Source organism: Panulirus ornatus, chromosome 28, assembly GCF_036320965.1.
Source record: "Panulirus ornatus isolate Po-2019 chromosome 28, ASM3632096v1, whole genome shotgun sequence".
In the NCBI taxonomy this organism is placed as follows: Eukaryota; Metazoa; Arthropoda; class Malacostraca; order Decapoda; family Palinuridae; genus Panulirus; species Panulirus ornatus.
The window spans coordinates 8,391,514-8,410,589 of record NC_092251.1 but is presented as its reverse complement, the minus strand read 5'-3'; the positions used below and the strand labels follow the sequence as shown (position 1 = coordinate 8,410,589).

At 46.0% G+C, this 19,076-nt stretch overlaps 1 protein-coding gene across 8 annotated transcripts in view; it reads right to left on the bottom strand.

Moving 5' to 3' along the window:
• LOC139757821 (myosin-IIIb-like) overlaps positions 1-19,076 on the bottom strand; it is a 75,043-nt gene that overhangs the window by 21,233 nt on the left and 34,734 nt on the right. For all 8 annotated transcript variants that reach the window (XM_071678700.1, XM_071678702.1, XM_071678694.1 and 5 more), the window contains 4 exons: positions 7,154-7,309; positions 6,466-6,641; positions 5,406-5,510; positions 488-664 (listed from right to left, as the gene is read on the bottom strand). In XM_071678700.1, the coding sequence (XP_071534801.1) occupies positions 488-664; positions 5,406-5,510; positions 6,466-6,641; positions 7,154-7,309 (614 nt within the window). The remainder of the gene's footprint in view (positions 1-487; positions 665-5,405; positions 5,511-6,465; positions 6,642-7,153; positions 7,310-19,076) is intronic.

The following is a 19,076-nucleotide window of genomic DNA, read 5'->3' as shown; positions in this document are numbered from 1 at the left end:
AATGAAAAGGTCTGGAGGTTAGTTACCCACAGGGTTCTCTACCTCTGGGGTCATCGAGAAATGGGGTACTTCTCCCCAGAGTTATGTATTTCAGAATATCTAGCTACAGACATTTATTAACTAAGATATTTCAAAAGCCATCCACTGGAGGCAGTCTACTTCAGGAGCTATAAAGAATTTCTACATAAATCTACAGCCAATTGGGGATCACTGGCTCCAGTCAAGCTCAGTGATGGATTCTTACCTTTGGGATAATCAAGGAGGAGCACCATTGTCTGGAGCCACGCAGGAGGGAATACCCATCTTTGGAAACACTTAGAAGGGATTAACCTTCCTCTGTAGCCATCCAGAGATGTATGTGCACCTCCAGGACCATCTAGTATTGATTACCTACCTCCGGCAATCATCCAACCAAGGTGCACCAAACGCCAGGGTCATTCAGGAGCTGAGAGAGAGAGAGAGGGAGGAAGATTAGGGGGTTACATACCTCAGGAGCCATCCAGTACGGGGTACCGACGGAGGTGTTCCGTCTTCCCCAGGTGGAGGCCAGGTGGGAGCTGACGCCGAAGTCGACCAGCTTGATGTTGCCCTGGTCCGTGAGGAGGATGTTGTGTCCCTTGATGTCACGATGCATACATCTGTTCTGGTGCAGGTAGGCCATTGCCTGCACCAGCGAGAGTCAGGAGAAATATAAATCAGAGTGAGCAAAGTCGCGATGAAAGTCTTCTGAAAGTTTCAGAAATGGTATGAAATGCGGGTGTACTAATTCTGAAACTGGTATTTCTCTACGAGAAGTACACATCGGCTGAGTAGAAAGACTGATACGATCTTAGATGAACTGGTTCTCTACGCGAAAAACCTGGAGAGAAAGTGGAGAAGACTGGGTACGAAAGAGAAAAGGAAATTAGAAGAAAAAAAAAGACGAGCAGCTGGACATAGGAGGAGGAGGAGGAGGAGGAGGAAACAAGCAGAGACATCGGATAGTTCAGCTGTTAACCTTTCAGTTCCATGTTTGTTTGTTAGGAGAGACTGAGGAACGTACTCACTCCACCCGCTCCACCCTGGGTCTCTGTCTGGTGGTTCATAAAGAGAAGCTTCAGAAAGTCGGGCCACAGCGATACTCCAAATATAGCTCTCCGGCTTCATGGAAAATGGATCTCCACGGTGAAAGCTAAGCTGTGGAGGCTGGCATACTGATCAAAAGAAAAAAAGTCACGAACGCTTCGAAAGTTGGATCAAACCGCCTTCTGTGAAGTTCGTGTACTTGGCAGGGACGACCCACCTCTGTGGTCAGTAAAGTTACTTGACTACAGGAGTAGTTACTTACTTTTTACTACGGGAGGGACTTGTATACTTCGCTGTGGTCCAGATAGGGAGCTCACTCTACCATAAAAGTCTATGGAGTTCGTTCAGGGACACCTTTCCTCCTCTCCTGGATCTGTTCTATCTCAATGGGAGAGTAGTGTCTCTCTTCTATGTAATCATAACTTGGCTTTAGGATTATATTTCCCAGTATTCTACGAACCAGACTTCCTGGTCTCTGGTCTTAAGGACAAGTATGACATTTGCACTCCACCCCATTCCCTTTGCACTTTATCTACCTCCAGTGACACCTTGAACTGTGTCTAAAGTGGCGTGTGTGTGTGTGTGTGTGTGTGTGTGTGTGTGTATGTGTGTGGTGAGGGGTATGGAAGTGTGCAGGGGTGTGGCAGCGTCCAGGTGTGTGGGAGTGTTCAGGGGGTGTGTGGGTGCAGCTGTGTCGGTGACCAGGTGGTCGAAGTCAAACCCAAGAATAATCAGTGGAGGGAGAGAGGACGCGTTGGTGGGGCTTCCTCTCCCATCCCTTCTCCCCCCACCCCCTCCCCCATCCCCCCAGCTCGCCTCTAACGTCACTGCTCTCACACTTCCTGGTGAGAGAGAGAGAGAGAGAGAGAGAGAGAGAGAGAGAGAGAGAGAGAGAGAGAGAGAGAGAGAGAGAGAGAGAGCACAGACTTCTGTACATACTCCAAGCGAAATGAGTAAATACGAAAAAATGTTAAATCAGATTCTCAGAATACCATTCCATTACCATATCTTTCACCCTCCCAAGGCTCATAGGCCATGGATGCAGGGAGAATGCATATGGTGTTAGAATTATCTCATCTACTTCAATTGGCTACAAAATGACAATACCTTTGATAGCCCTGGTAGATGACTGGCCTTAAAGCAGATATCGTAATCAACCACCCAACCCACCATCCACAAGGACAAAGTAAGCATTATACCATAATCTCCAGTGATTACATTTCTCAATAAATCCAAAACAAACAGATCATAGTCACCTTGTGTCATACAGAGCTAAGCCCTATGTTTATATCTAAGTTTTTAAGCGGTGGTTTTGAGGTAGAGACGTGGCGCGGTTCCCCTCCCTTACCACACCTACCCTACCACCCTCCAGGAAACTGGCACGTCCCCAGGATCGCTGAATCCACAACATTATCACCAGGCTTTGAGACCTGTACAAGCCTATAAGCCCTCCCCTCCCTCCATCCTGTGGCCCAGCGGCACAGTCCGTGGTGGGGGGAGGGGAAAAGAGAACATCGTGAGAACGGATCAGTTCAGACACTCCCAGAATTGCCCTCCAACGTTTTGAGCTCATATAACTTAATTAACTCAGATGCGATTTACACATAGAGTCATATCGTTTATGAGTCAATCCCTTGACTGCAGAGTTCACAATGAATATCACACAGTGAAAGGGAGACAGATGTGCCACTCGGGCTACAACATAGAGAAGTGGTTCTTAGAGTCACAGACGATTGAGGGGTATATAGGAGAGAGAATCGCCATCCTCAAGGAATAGATGGAGATGGACAGGATTGGCGACTGTGAAGTCTCTGGAGGAGCAACAGTTCGTCTTCCGGTGGTGTGTGGGAGAACATCGACGGGAACCTGACGATTACGGAGGTGGGTTCCTGCCAGGGAAGTTCCCCCAAGAGCCCATTAAAATCTGGGCGACAGATGTCACATGAGCTGCCAGCCAACCAGCCAGCCAGTTAGCCAGTCAGCCACAGGGCGAATATACTCTGAAAGTCATCTGTCCATGAAGTGCTTGAGTTAGACGGCCGGTGACAGGGAGGGTCCAGGAGAACACACACACACACACACACACACACACACACATTATGAAGGTGATCAACTCTATGGAAATGATGAGAGGCGTTGATAATGAGATTGATTGCCATATCTCTCTATCTTTCTATTAATCTTAATGAACCATATTGATACAAGACGTAGAGGTGTGAGACGGTCTACGCTCTGATGCTACAATCACTTACGAACACATACATCCCATCCCTTATAACAGGTTCCTCAAGATTCTTCACCACTTTACACTTATCCAAGTGGACAACTTGACCCACACTTTTATGATCACAGAGCTTTAGCAAATCACATCTTTGCTTCGTGTCTATTCATTAATCGTCATTTCTTGATAGACACACGGGTATATTCTCTTACTATCTTCAGTCTAGGAAAATTTGGCAATATTCAGAGCAGCCAAGTGACCCAGTGCCATCTGGGGGGACCTTTTAGGGGTAAGTGCCATGTGACGACACCCTCTCAAGACCTTGGCGACCTCCTGTCATGACCTCGTGAGATAAAACTTTCTCTTGGACCCTCATGAGGTTACTCTTCCATGGGTCATTAGATCCACACACACACACACAAACACACGGTGATGCAACATCCTGCCTGGTGTAAAGCATCTCTCTCTCTCTCTCTCTCTCTCTCTCTCTCTCTCTCTCTCTCTCTCTCTCTCTCTCTCTCCCCCTGTTCTACTTTCCGCCTCAAAGCAACACACGGACACAAGCCTGATGCTCTTGTCCCAGTGGGTTTAAAACCCTCACATCTGCTCCCAGACGTAGTTTGCCACAAGGCAGTTGCCTCTGACACTTGCCAGACCTTTTGAAACGCACACACACACACACACACACAATTTCAGTCGCAAACAACTCCCTGATCCACTCAGTACCCCAAACAAAGTTTCCAATACACTTTTAACCAAAAAATGAAACACTGACACACACTTTGACTATGACACTCTATCCTCTAACACACTCTGACACGAGCAGTACTTTACGACAGACGAACTCAACTTATTGATAAGAAAAGGTGAGGGAGAGAACTACACGTTCACTGGTTTGATAAGAAAAAAAAGAAAATGATGGAGACAAAACGCAACATCGACCCTTTCTCTACAGAAGGTACTTTAGCGTCACCAGTGCCTCACTTAGTAGGGACGTGATGGAAGCTGTCCCATATCATACACATTTTGAGTCATGTGAAAAATAAATTTCATGAACGGAAGAACAGAAAAAAAGAAAGAAATTCTAGCCAGGAGAGATCATGTTTATGGATTTTCTTGTTGATTTCTTCAACATTTCCTGGTCGTGATATCCATTTCCGCTATCAGTGTGTTTTGCTGCTTCAATAGACTTTGGATGAAGCTTTCCTTGATCTAGATCCACACTCTTGGCTTCGTGCTTCTTGCTTCACTGAGCTGACACAAGGATAAGGCAAGAGTCATTGTCTCCTACGTGGCGTGGCCCCCTTTGGCCTACGTTCCTCTCTCTCTCCCTCTCTCTCTCTCTCTCTCTCTCTCTCTCTCTCTCTCTCTCTCTCTCTCTCTCTCTCTCTAAGTAGTAGGTGGCAGGCAGACACCGACCAGGGAGTCATATTACCGCTACGACTCCCCCTGTCATCGGGAGAGGGTTAGTGACGGCTGGGAAGTGAGAAGGCACTTCAGTGGCTGTCAAGTTTTACTCCTACAGCCCAGGTTACTCCCTGTTCTTCCTGCCTCATCCACACGAGGGCTGCTGGCATTCAGTCCATAAACATACGTACAGTCTCTCTATCTTACACACTGACAACACGTACCTCAAAAGACTCGTTCTTCGTAACTCTAGATTTCTCTTTTTTGAGAGGTGAGCACTACGCGCTCGCCCTGCCTATATATTAGGTGCTCGTAAGTAAGTACTCATTCTCCCAAGTGCATCGTCAGTCACCTTCCATCACCTCGTTCTACTTTAAGTACTTGTGAAGAAATCAACCAACGACACACAGACCCGCCTAATTAACCAAGTGGATTCACCTTCCCACCAACCCCTTCAACCAGTTCCATCAGATAGGGTGCCAACACTCTGCCAACCACACCAAGGCGAGTTGTCAGCTCTTAACAACCACACAGGGAGAGCTGTCAACACTCCCAACCACAACATGCGAGTGGCCAAACCCCCACCTCCCTCAACCACAAAAGTAAGCAAAGGACTTTCCATCAACCATACCAGTGGCGGAGGGTGGTGAGGGAGGGTTGTCCCACACTCTGCCACCAAACCTCACCAAACGGGTTGTCGTCCAACACTTACGTCAATGGTCTCCTTCAGGATGTAACCCAGCTGGGGCTCCGTCAGTCGCTGGCCTCGCTTGATCAGCGCCTGCACCAGGTCCGTCACGGACCCTCGAGGACACAGCTGGAAAAAGGAGAGAAGACAAAGTGATCGCAGACAAAATGTAACTAAGGATTAGTGAGGGAAAAGGAAGGTGGGGAAACGGATTTCTGACGAGTATTCAGTGAAAGGTAGATTACTAGTAAAGGGGAAACAAAGCGATTCAGAAAAAGACTTAACTTGCTACGAAGTGTGCACGAGAGATGGAGAGATAGAGATATTCATAAGATATATATATATATATATATATATATATATATATATATATATATATATATATATATATATATATCGGTAGGAGGAAGCGGGAGACATAACAACAGACACAATACTGTCGTGAGGAGAGAGGGACACAGACAGACAGACACTGACATGAGAGTCAACGAACCATTTCAGCTACCTGGGTTTGGGTAGGTTGGGGGGGGCATTCAAGGCTATGACACGGAAGAGAAATCTCTGAATCACAGAGAGAGAGAGAGAGAGAGAGAGAGAGAGAGAGAGAGTGAGAATCCCCCAAATCCTACAGATTCAATTTCAAATCCTCGAGCGAGAGGAGGGAACTAGGTAAAAGAACAAGGCAATTATAATGGGGAGAACGTAGCGCTACACACACCATTATCCAGGGGTCTGCCAGGACCTTGGCACAACACCCGGTAGAGGTCTCTTCTGTCAGGCTTCGCCACCCGAGAAGGAGAAGCCACGTCCTTCGGCCATCTTCCCCCACCTCTCTCCCATCGGGGTAACATCCCCTCACTTCCTCCTTACTTTAAGTCCCTGAATTTTTCCCCGAACTCTTCCTCTGCTCTCACAGAAACTTCCTCTTACTACCCCAATCCCCCCCACAAAAAAGGGGGACCCGAAACGTACCTTACTTCCCCAATTCTCAAAAAAAAGGGACCTGTTCTTACCCCAGTATAGATATACCCTCATACCCTCCTCCCTTCCGTTGTCCAGTTCCCCTCCTCCTCCACCTCCTCACCTCCATAACGAGCCAGGCCTGGTCCTCCTCCTGCTTGCTGCCCCTCCTCAGGAAGATGCCGTGGAAGGCCGGGAGGTTCGGGTGGAGGCTCAGGTCTCGCAGGATCAGGTACTCCTCCTCGATCTCCTCCAGGTTCTCCCCGATGTTCTCCATGATCTTGATGGCTACTTGAGTGTCTGAAACAGGGGGAGAACTTGGTCAGAGTCTCTCTCTCTCTCTCTCTCTCTCTCTCTCTCTCTCTCTCTCTCTCTCTCTCTCTCTCCCCGACTAAGGAGGTACTTACCTCCTGGGTATTGGAAGGGTTGATGACGGCGAACGAACGCAGTGAGCTTGCACTGCATCGCCTGTCAAGTTCCTCCTCCCTGACCCAGCGTGTTGTCCTTTCCTTCCTGGCTCACGTACGCATGCGTAACTGGCATTCCGTCCACAAAGACGCATTCTTCCCCTCTCACACATAACACTTCATAACGCACAACGTACACAACTCCCTTTATTCATAACCCTGAATTTACCTGTGGTGAGCTCTACCCGCCAGCCCTACCTGGCGGAAAATTGTAGTTGTAAGTACACCTATAGGAAGGTATTCTGTTTTACTGTCTAGTTATACTGTGTGTGTGTGTGTGTGTGTGTGTGTGTAATCACTCCTCCTCTTCCCCTCCACATCTGTATGCAGCGACAAGCTCCTCACCTGTATCATGATCCTTGGCAGCGAAGACCTCCCCGTAGGTTCCCTCACCGATGACTTCCAGCAGCTCGTAGCGAGTGTTGGGGTCGGGGAGGTTGTCGAAGTCAATGTGCTGGCTCATACCCATATAAGACATCTTGACTGATGGCGGCAGCTCTCCTATAACCAAAGAAAGTAGAGTTAAAGATCCTGTTCATCTATACTGGATCTAGTTGTGAGTCCTGAACTCGCTTAGAAAGAATCCAAGTACCTGTTCTATAAATGAACGAATGGTAGCAATTAAGATAGACGCTTGGTAATGATGGGGTATATGTTGTACAAGTTTATGCTCCCCAAGTAAAGTAAAAAGAAGAGAAGAACCTCGTAAAAGAATGGCAGGAAGTACTACTAAAATTGTAGGTGATGTTGATGGACATGTTGGTCAAAAGAGAAAGAGATGGATTGGAAAACGTTACTGAGAATTTTGATATCGATGAGAAAAACACTGAAGGATAAATTCCAATCGTCCTCTGGATAAGAATTAATACAGTGGTCATAAATATCTTTCTTAGACAGAGACAAGTACACGGACCAGTCCATGAGAGATTAGACATGATCCCATGATAAGAGACATGATGATAAGAACAGTCGAAATGAGTCCATGGGTAATATTTGGAGTAAATCATACAGACACGATCATAAGAGCAACGTTTCGCATGTACAGGACTTCGACAGTTCATTGGTGACAAGTCATGGAATAAGCGAATGGAGCATCTAAACTCAAAATAGATGGATTCCTTAGTACCTGAATCTCTAAAGACCACTGACCACTGACGCTGAGATGGGATTGAACACTTGATGCTCACGGGGGGGGGGGGAAGGAGGAAGGAAGGTCGGAGGTGAGGACGTAGTGCGAGGCAATCCATGAACTGATTTTTCGCCACTGGGGCTAAGAGAAATGCGTGCGCTGCACCTGTCCAAGTGTGAGGAGAGAAAAATGTCCCTTTGAGGGGGATGGATGAAGATTCACCCTACGAATGGCAGAGGCTTGAGAGAATGAAGGTATAAATGATCTTGGGAGAGAGAGAGAGAGAGAGAGAGAGAGAGAGAGAGAGAGAGAGAGAGAGAGAGAGAGAGCCAACTCTATGATAATGAATCAGTTCAGGAATGTTGAGGTGTTCACTGGTGACGTCTGAGACCGTCGATGGCATCACGACTCACTGTGGATAGATATATATGTCAAGGAAATCACCAGAGGTTAGAGAGTTAGTGTCACTCTCTAGCATGGCAGATATCCATAGACATGTTGAATCTATAATTCCTATTCGTGATATAATGTCCCATATCGAGGATGCTGAATGAGGAATAAATGCTATATAGAGCACGCCTGATTATATAGCAGATGTTTCAGGGTTTCGAACTGATCCTTACACTCCCATGTGTGTTTTTTCATTCCTATGATACAAGTCATTCCTCATTTTGAGCTCCTTTAGCAATGGGTTTGAGGGAATTATTCATATCACTGCAGGTGTTCGAAGGATCTGGTTATAGAGATGTGTTCAGGCGTCTCATGGTGATTACTACTTGTGTGTTAAGGGGGAGAAAGTTAGTTTTACACTCGCGTTGCCCCACCTCTTAGCCTTGTACACATATCATCGTTTAGTCTACACGTACACATGCACACCCTAGCTTATTCCAGTCTGTGTGTGTGTGTGTGTGTGTGTGTATGTAAAACTGTGGACGTATGTGCGTTTTTGTTTCTTTATGATGAGCACCATTTATATAAAGTTTTCTGTCCAGAGATTTATTTCATCTGGGTCTATTTTTCTCCTCTCCTTTCGCCTGGCCACTAATGCTCCCTCGGTCACCCAACCTTCAGGTTGTCCTCTGAGAACAGAACGGTCCCAAAGGCCGAGTACTTAGCCAAAGATCCTTCATGAATTATACATAAGGCTCTTCCAGTCGTCCCTGAAGCACCCCGGCTACGTGGTCCTGAAACCCCGGGTATTATGATGTCAAACCCCTCGTCGTCTGAAAGAGAAAAAGTCTTCACAAAACCTCTCGTGTTTTTAGAGATCCTATGATAACTTAATGTCAAATGTGCCGGTAATTTTCCCTCTAAATATCCGGTATCTAACCAGTGAAGTACCGAAGCCTGGCCTCGAAGCCCCGGATACGCCAGCAGAGTCAATCCACTTCTTCGAACAACCACTGTGGTTCATGGCTTCTGAAGCAGCGGGTGTGTGTGTGTGTGTGTGTGTGTGTGTATATATATGAATCATATGACCACGAAAATAAGAAGCTTAATATGCAAATGTAAAATGAAGTTGGGCTTGTGGGTCATCCCTAGCAGTGGGTCAGTAGGTCAGAATGTCTTTTTTTTTTTTTTTTCCTCCGAGCTGTCTCTTACTCCTCCCAAATGCCCGAGAAATATTCTCTTACTCGTACCGAAAGCCTGAGAAATCTATCACATCTGCATCAGAAATACTTGAGGTTTAGCAAACAGAAGTAAATGACACTGACATATGATTGATATGAAAATGGGACGAAAAAGGATGATGTCTTTTGATGTTATGTGTGTCCATTACGCCCGTAAATGAAGTAGACAAATGAACAGACATGTGAGAAACGTATATGACCTGAGAGCACCATGGTAGCAGAGAACAGTGTGATGGTGGAGCACGATGATAGTAGAACACCGTGAGAGCAGAGCACAGACATGATAGCAGAACCCTGTGATGTGATAACAGAGCACCAGAAGAGGACAGCACCGAGACTTCGTCCACAGATCGTATCTCTCTGAGAACTCAGTGGTGAACTCAAATGTGTCATTATCTCTTATTCCGTCGAGTTTCTTGGGATTAGATATACATTAGATCAACATACGTAATGTGTGGTTTTATCCCAACGCTTAGGGCATGGGGGTCATCGACCCACAAACGCGAAACCGACAGATGACTTGGGGTAGATACACTGAGGCAGTGTGTTACCCCGGAAAAAAAATAGTCGTCATGACTTCGACCCCAGCGGCCGACGCAGGCGGCTGGGCACGCAGAGGGAGCTACAAGCCAACCGATCATGTAGCCATGGAAGGAGGTGCTTATGCATGTGTCATGCGTTGACAGGCGATCCATGTGTCATGCGTTGACAGGCGATCCATGTGCCATGCGCTGACAGGCGATCCATGTGTCATGCGTTGACAGGCGATCCATGTGTCATGCGTTGACAGGTGATCCATTAGCGGAGGATGTCAAGCTCGACTGGTCGACAACCCAGATGAGTATCAAGTGTTATCACTCGACTCTGACTTTAACCAATGAAGAATTCACGACAGAAAATGAACCCAAACATGTCGGACACTACGGGAGGTAAGAGAAGATCGGGCATGATGAGTGATATGATAGAATTTAGGTCAGAACCAGTTCACAAGGTCTTCCTCATACCCCCAAAAGCAAATTCTCCCTCACCATTTCTTGCTCCCTTATCTCGCCTCACCTCAGGCTAATCACCAGAGACTTGGATAGCCTCTGTTGATTTCGGGCCTGGCTTGCTTTCTAACTAGCTCGTCAAGTCTCGTGCGTCTTTTTGCGTTTCATTCCTGCCCTGTCGATGACAATCTCAATCCATCACCGTTTTCCAAGCGTTTTCGTTCGATTTCTCCAGCAACTTGGCCACTCGCACTTGCCACTGCTGACGAGAGACTATGCGTTAAGTCACTCACACAAAAAAAATAGCCTTCAAATTTCTCTTGATTAAACCGGTTCATGAAATGGTCAAGTTGGACGCCGCGAATGATGGCACGTTTCATCCCAGGAAAAAAAATATATCAGCACGTTTTCTAGGTCACTCATATCTTAGAGATATAATCAGAATAAAAGCTGTGCATATATATATATAGGAACGATGTGGTATACCAGGGTCGACGTGCTGTCAGTGGACTGAACCAGGGCATGTGAAGCCTCTGGGGTAAACCATGGAAAGTTTTGTGGGGGCCTGGATGTGGAAAGGGAGCTGTGGTTTCGATGGATTACACATGACAGCTAAAGACTGAGTGTGAACGAATATGGCCTTTGTTGTCTTTTCCTAGCGCTACCTCGCGCGCGCGCGGGGGGAAGGGAGGGTGACATTTCATGTGTGGTGGAATTGGCGACAAGAATGGATGAATGCAGCAAGTATGAATATGTACATATGTATATATGTCTATGTATATATATGTATACGTTAAAATGTATGAATATGAATATGTACCTGTGTGGGCGTTTATGTATATACATGTGTATGTGGGTGGGTTGGACCATTCTTTCGTCTGTTTCCTTGCGCTACCTCGCTAACGCGGGAGACGGTCACTAAGTATAATCATTAAAATAAATAGGACATTGTTCCTGCTGGATACCCTCATATGGTAATATAAACATGAATATCGTACGTCAGAACAGACAATGGCGATACGGGTTCAGTCTCTCATGGCGGCGGTGAGGTCGCGCTAAAGAGATCGATTTTGTAACAGCGACACCAATGAACGAGGCACACATCACCAGGCACCAGTTGCAGTAGGTTGGGCAATGCACCGTGGGGAGAGACAGTATCTGGGACTATACACCGTGGAGAGTCACAATATCTGAGTCTATACGTCATGTACAGTTAAAGATCTGGGGCCATACATCATGGAGAGTCACAATATCTAAGTCTATACGTCATGCAGAGTTAAAGATCTGGGGCCGTACATCATGGAGAGTCACAATATCTAAGTCTAAACGTCATGCAGAGTTAAAGATCTGGGGCCGTACATCATGGAGAGTCACAAAATCTAAGTCTATACGTCATGCAGAGTTAAAGATCTGGGGCCGTATATCATGGAGAGTCACAATATCTAAGTCTATACGTCATGCACAGTCAAATATCTAAGACTATATACCATGGAGAGTACCAATATCTGGGACTATACAACAAGAACGCAGCATCCGGGGTAGCGCACTACGAGAAGTCACATTTACCGGAGGTGCACAGCATCATGGACTGTATACCACCACTAAATGGTATGCGAGGCGCAGTCTTACGACAGGAAACCACCAATGAAGCCGTTCGTGGCCACTGGCTATGATATACATGCCCGATGAGCAGCCTCCAGTGAAGGGGTAGGCGATCACTGGCTATGATATTCGTGTACGTAAGGTAGCCTCCAGTGAAGGGGTACGCGGTCACTGGCTATGATATTCGTGTACGTAAGGTAGCCTCCAGTGAAGAGCGGGTCCGTAATGACTGGCCATCATTCACAAGTCCTTAGCTGTGACAGGCACGGCCATAGTAAACGCCCCGGTTAAAAAAAAAAAGGAGAGAAAAAAAAGGTCCGTGGTGGTCATTAGTTGTTCCCCTATAGGCCCTCAACAAAAACACATCGGGAGGGAGAGGAACAAAAACACATCAGGGAGAAGAAGAAGACGATAAACGAGACGACATTCTGGCTGTGGGAATTCTCTATAAACCACGAAGAACGGGGCTGAGTGGAACCTAAGGTGGCTTCCACAACTCCCCTACCACATCAAGCCTCATACGCACTTCTATCCTCTACCTCACCTCACCATTACCATGAGCGCCTCGCCTGTGATGATCTGTTTCGCACCTCGCCTCACCTGACGACTGAACATATGACATGAACAATCCAGCGATGCATCACACTGAAATAAAACATAATATCGTCTGCGAATTAACTCTGACATTTCTGGGTCGAGCCAAAAAAGAAAGCGGGAAGTTTTCTAATGTTCCAGATCATGTGCTATGTCACAGTCCATGATTAGTATTAATGAACCAAACGCACGGCGCCTCGCCTCTCGGGGGTTCATAAGGCAAAAAGAAAATCTTCATATGAACTGAGGACAAACGAATGCTTCAGTGAATGTGGAAAACGTAAGAATCTGTTCTGATCTCAGACGGAAACATCTGCGAGAACTTGTGTTCGAATAAGGTGCTCTGGTCTCGGTGTATTATAAGTGACAGGTAGAGAGTGGACGTGGGTGAATGAGGCCGTGTCTTTTTCGGTTCCTGGCACTACCTCGAAATCACTGGAAACAGCGATCAAGTGATACTCATATATATATATATATATATATATATATATATATATATATATATATATATATATATATATATATACATATATACATATATATCCTGTACCAGGACCCCTCTTATAGGAATATTGCAGCGCTCAGGAAGCAAACCACGTCAACAGAATGGAACAAAAGATCACGATGTGTGGTGATGTGTGTTTGCCTGGATGGGTGAGTGCAGGATAATTCAGGAAGAGATACACCGTCTCTTTATTGTGGATCTTGGGCATGACGGGGTCGCGATCTAAGTTGAATCGATGTTTGTAATGAAGTGATGGATGGTGTCCAAAGCGCAAAGGAGAAAGTGTAACTCGTGCCTGTCTTGGGGAACAGCATTTTCACATGAGTGTGCGTTTGATGGTGATGGGGTTTACAGCTTGGTTGGGAAAGTAGTTGCTTTGTGTTTACCAAGTCATTCCGGTGTATGTTCGTTCTGTCAGTGTGATTGTTATTGGGGTGGGTAAGGGTGAGGGGGATGTGTGAGTGAACCGTGGCTGAAGTGTGAGCCTGGGGTTAAATTTTCATCTCTGCATGAAGGTGGGTGGATGTGGAAGGAGTGGCTTAGGTGTGAGTGTGTTAGTGCTTTTGCACAAGATTGGGAGCCGAGCATTTTGAGCTGGGATTACGTTCACACCATTTGTTGGTCTTGTTAATTGCCGGAGGTTATTTTGAGTCCTCACTTTTGTGCAGTTTGAAATTATCTTTTAAATTCATATCTGAAAGGGCGGAGGGAGGACCAGGCCGGTGAGGCATGGTGTAGAACAGAGCAGATGTCTTGTTTTAAAGAGGACTCTCAGAAACTCCTTTTCTAGCCTGGGGCTGATGCCTGTGAGGGCTCTAAGGACCTTGAGTGTGTCTGTGGCCTGTGTGCTGATGACTGTGGTGGTGAGGGAGTGACTGTGGCTCGTGTGTGTTATGTGATACCTAGTGTCCTGTGCCTCGCTGAGTGGCAGTTGTGGATCAGTCAGGGTAATGTAAGGATGAAGACTGCATTTATGTGTGTCACGTACAAGTTAAGAAGGTGATGGTGGGTATCTATGCTGAGGAAGACATTCTGTTTCGTCTGTTTAGAGCAAGCCAGTGTTTACATATATATCCATATAAACGTAGTCTGTATGTGTACAAGGTCTGGGTTGGTTGGTGTACCAGACTGCATGTGGGGAGGACACTGCGGATGAAGACACCTTTGGAGAGTTCACACAACGTCACCGAACAGAAAGGGAGTCCAGTATCGTCCAAGAACTTCATGTGATAAAGGAATGCATCATTATCCTGCCTGCTGACTGGAGTACAGTCTCGAAGCTGCACCAAAAAAACAAAACAACAGTGACCTAAGTTTAAATAGAATTGGTTAATCAAGCCTGAAGTTCAAACTCTCTAGAAAAGAGAAAAGCAATGGTGACAAATATAGTCAAGACCCACGAAAAAAAAGATAAGTTCGTTGTTACACTCGCATACCACACCTTGTCAAAATTCATTCAAGCCTCATCTCAGCAGATCTTTACGATTCGTAATTGCAAACCAAATTTCTCCAACTATGTACCCAAGAAATATACATGTGAACTGTGAACCAGATTTCCAAATGTGTACCCAACGAGCGCAGACTCTGAAAAAAAAAAAACCCAACCGGTTTTTCGGGGGCATCTCCAACAAGCGTCTAAGAAACTGCCTCTGACAAGAGCCTCGAAGATCCTGCAACAGATGAGTAGTACATGTCATACTACGTCCATTGTAAAGGCAGGAGTGCAGAGTCACTGGAAACCCTTCAGGCCTCCTTGAGTGAATCAGGATTCGACGCTATCTCGGGTACAGGCGGCGGAGGGAAAGAGGAGGTAGTACCCACTAGCCTGGACGGGCAAGGGTGCCTTTTGTATACACTGTGTGAAAGATGGATGGTCCTACCGAAGATCCGGGCCAGTGGAATGGGCCAGTGTATCTATCGATCTATCTACATATACATATATATATATATATATATATATATATATATATATATTTTTTTTTTTTTTTTTTTTTTATACTTTGTCGCTGTCTCCCGCGTTTGCGAGGTAGCGCAAGGAAACAGACGAAAGAAATGGCCCAACCCCCCCCCCCCCCCATACACATGTACATACACACGTCCACACACGCAAATATACATACCTACACAGCTTTCCATGGTTTACCCCAGACGCTTCACATGCCTTGATTCAATCCACTGACAGCACGTCAACCCCTGTATACCACATGGCTCCAATTCACTCTATTCCTTGCCCTCCTTTCACCCTCCTGCATGTTCAGGCCCCGATCACACAAAATCTTTTTCACTCCATCTTTCCACCTCCAATTTGGTCTCCCTCTTCTCCTCGTTCCCTCCACCTCCGACACATATATCCTCTTGGTCAATCTTTCCTCACTCATTCTCTCCATGTGCCCAAACCATTTCAAAACACCCTCTTCTGCTCTCTCAACCACGCTCTTTTTATTTCCACACATCTCTCTTACCCTTACGTTACTTACTCGATCAAACCACCTCACACCACACATTGTCCTCAAACATCTCATTTCCAGCACATCCATCCTCCTGCGCACATCTCTATCCATAGCCCACGCCTCGCAACCATACAACATTGTTGGAACCACTATTCCTTCAAACATACCCATTTTTGCTTTCCGAGATAATGTTCTCGACTTCCACACATTTTTCAAGGCTCCCAAAATTTTCGCCCCCTCCCCCACCCTATGATCCACTTCCGCTTCCATGGTTCCATCCGCTGACAGATCCACTCCCAGATATCTAAAACACTTCACTTCCTCCAGTTTTTCTCCATTCAAACTCACCTCCCAATTGACTTGACCCTCACCCCTACTGTACCTAATAACCTTGCTCTTATTCCCATTTACTCTTAACTTTCTTCTTCCACACACTTTACCAAACTCAGTCACCAGCTTCTGCAGTTTCTCACATGAATCAGCCACCAGTGCTGTATCATCAGCGAACAACAACTGACTCACTTCCCAAGCTCTCTCATCCCCAACAGACTTCATATATGTCTGTAGAGAGGCCAATGGTCCCGGAGTGAGAGCACGGGCGTGCATTGAGGGGACAAATAAAAATGATGATTCCAGGGCAGAGGACACGGAAAGGGTCGGCAGTTTGAGTGATGTGGGTCGAGTCACAGATTTTACGAGACCCGGAATTCAGTTATTTGATAGACGAACTAACCAGGAAGGAAATGACGCAAACGAACTCTTTTAGCTCCATTCGTACATGTGTACTAATTGGGGTTATTTTTCTTGCAATGCAAAAGAAACATCCTTTTGTCTATTGTTTTGGAGCGGTTTCAGTCTCCTTGATACACAATCGGGGCGTCCTCCTGAAACACATCAATCTAAAGCCCATTCATGATCTTTGATCTACCAGTGGGTACAGGTGACCTGCATATGCTTTATATTTCCTTATATTTTCAACGTTTTGGTACTTCTCAGTTTACTACTACTAGTTTTTCTGGCGGCAGTTAAACTATATCTAACCAGGAAAGTTTTCTTGGGCAATGAGGAGCGATAGTCATGTATTTGTGCACGTAAAATGACATGTATGTGTTTTTGAACCAGGGTTCATAGTCATGTATTTGTGCACGTAAAATGACATGTATGTGTTTTTGACCAGGGTTCATAGTCATGTATTTGTGTACGTAAAATGACATGTATGTGTTTTTGAACCAGGGTTCATAGTCATTGCCATTTTACGCCATTCCTCACATGGACCGGTCGGTATCCACGCCCTCTGGTGTTATGACCATCAGCCCTGACGTGTTATCCTTCACGTGAACCAGACCCCCACGCCTGCCCCATTGTTGCGATGCGAGACCCGTGTCATTATTCTTCCTGTGGCCTTGGCCAGCATGACGTGTATTGCCCGGAGGGTCGCCTTAACTTGACCCTGGCGGCCTGGGGAGGTCACCCTGACCTGTTCCGAACGGTCTGGTGGGGGTCACTCTGACCCACCCTTGGTAGGAGAGTTATAACCCGAGAAAAAGTAGCCACCCTGATTTGTACTAAGCAGCCCCGTGAAGTTTCTCCAGCACACCCAATATCTTCTAATCCTTGAGCTGTCTGTTGGCCTTCATGACCTCCCTTCCTCTAGCTCCTTGTACTCCCACCATCTCTGGTTCTCTCCACCTGCCTCCTCTACGCTCTTCCAGTGGCCCTCAAACACTCACTGCCTCTTCATTACTAGTGTTCCTCCCTGTGATTTTGACTATACCAGCTCCTCGTATACTGTCTTGCGGCTCTCAGAATACCAGCTGCTTCTTGAAACTGACTGTCTTTGAGTCTTACTGTATCGTCTCGACTATCTACTCTCTCTCTCTCTCTCTCTCTCTCTCTCTCTCTCTCTCTCTCTCTCTCTCTCTCTCTCTCCTATGTTTCCTGTATCTCAGTTATCTTCCAATTTACCAGTACCTCATCCCTTCTCTCTTCTTCTAGCTCTCACTTCATTTGCGCTCCTCATTTACTCTCTCGTCTGCCTCTGAAGGTAAAAAGAGATGCCCTAAAACAAGTGGTAAGAAAAGACGTTCCAATACCAGCGTACCGGGTCTCACTTCATGTTTTCGCCAGAAACATCCTCGTTTACCTTCGTGTCTTTGTCAAAGCTTGTTCGATCCACGGTGACAATGACCATTCCGCTACCAAATCAAGGTTATTGCTGTCGCTAAACGTTTCCAGAATTATTCGAGACATTTTACAATAATGTCTGCGTTTTCTTTCAAGCAATGTGATGTGATGTGATGTGAAAGAGGCCTTTTATTTGTCCTTTTTTTTTCATTTGATCCAGTTACATCTTTCCCTCTAAAAGATTTGGTGGCTATCCATGCTCGATGCCCAACGTCATACTATGACAAACTTAGCATAACCATGGTGGTTCGGAGCTCATGAACCATAGCTCATGAGCCAGGGCTCATGAACCAGTGCTCATGAACCAGTGCTCATGAACCGGTGCTCATGAACCATTACTTTGTCTCTTTTACATGTTCCTATCTTTATACGAGTGTATGAATGTATGTGATAATATATGTAAATTGTGTGTTTATGTATATAAGCCTATATGGATTGTGCCTATGTTCGCATGCATATATAGAGATATATGTAAGCACTTATGTATCTGTGTACCTCCCATGCGTCTTTAGTCGTATGTATTTGAGTTTGCAAATCGGAAACATATATAAATTACTATCGACCTATCTATATAATATATATCTTTCTTCATTATATCTGTCTATTTATCAATTAACCCATATCTAAACGACCTTACAAATCATCTACCCATCTACCCAGTTAACTCTCCACCAACTTTCAGTATATGTGCTTCATTACGTGTCTATACAACGCATACGACATGAATGTATAGATCTATCCACCAAGCCATCTACGTATCCATTACTACCTATCCTTAGGTCTTTGAGTTCATAGGATGCTCCTGTATCACCCAGTGTAGGAGGCAAGTGAGCAGTTCGTGGGATAGACAATGTTTGTCCTGAGGGCTGTGTCCTAAGGGCTAGGTCCTGAGGGCTAGGTCCTGAGGGCTGTTCATTCATTGACCGGATGTGTCGTCACGGACCCCGGAAACTCTGACGGCTGCTACCGTGTGTGTGTGTGTGTGTGTGAGCGACGCCCCAGTGGTCCAGCGTAGGGCGGTAGGGAGGAACGAATATATATGAAACCAAAAAAGAGGAAACTGAACAATAGGAATTGACTACGTCCTTGTTCGGGATGGAGGTTCATCGCTCCCCGTCCGTGATCATTGCCCATGATGATGATGATGATGATGATGATGATGATGATGACGCACCTCGTCACTA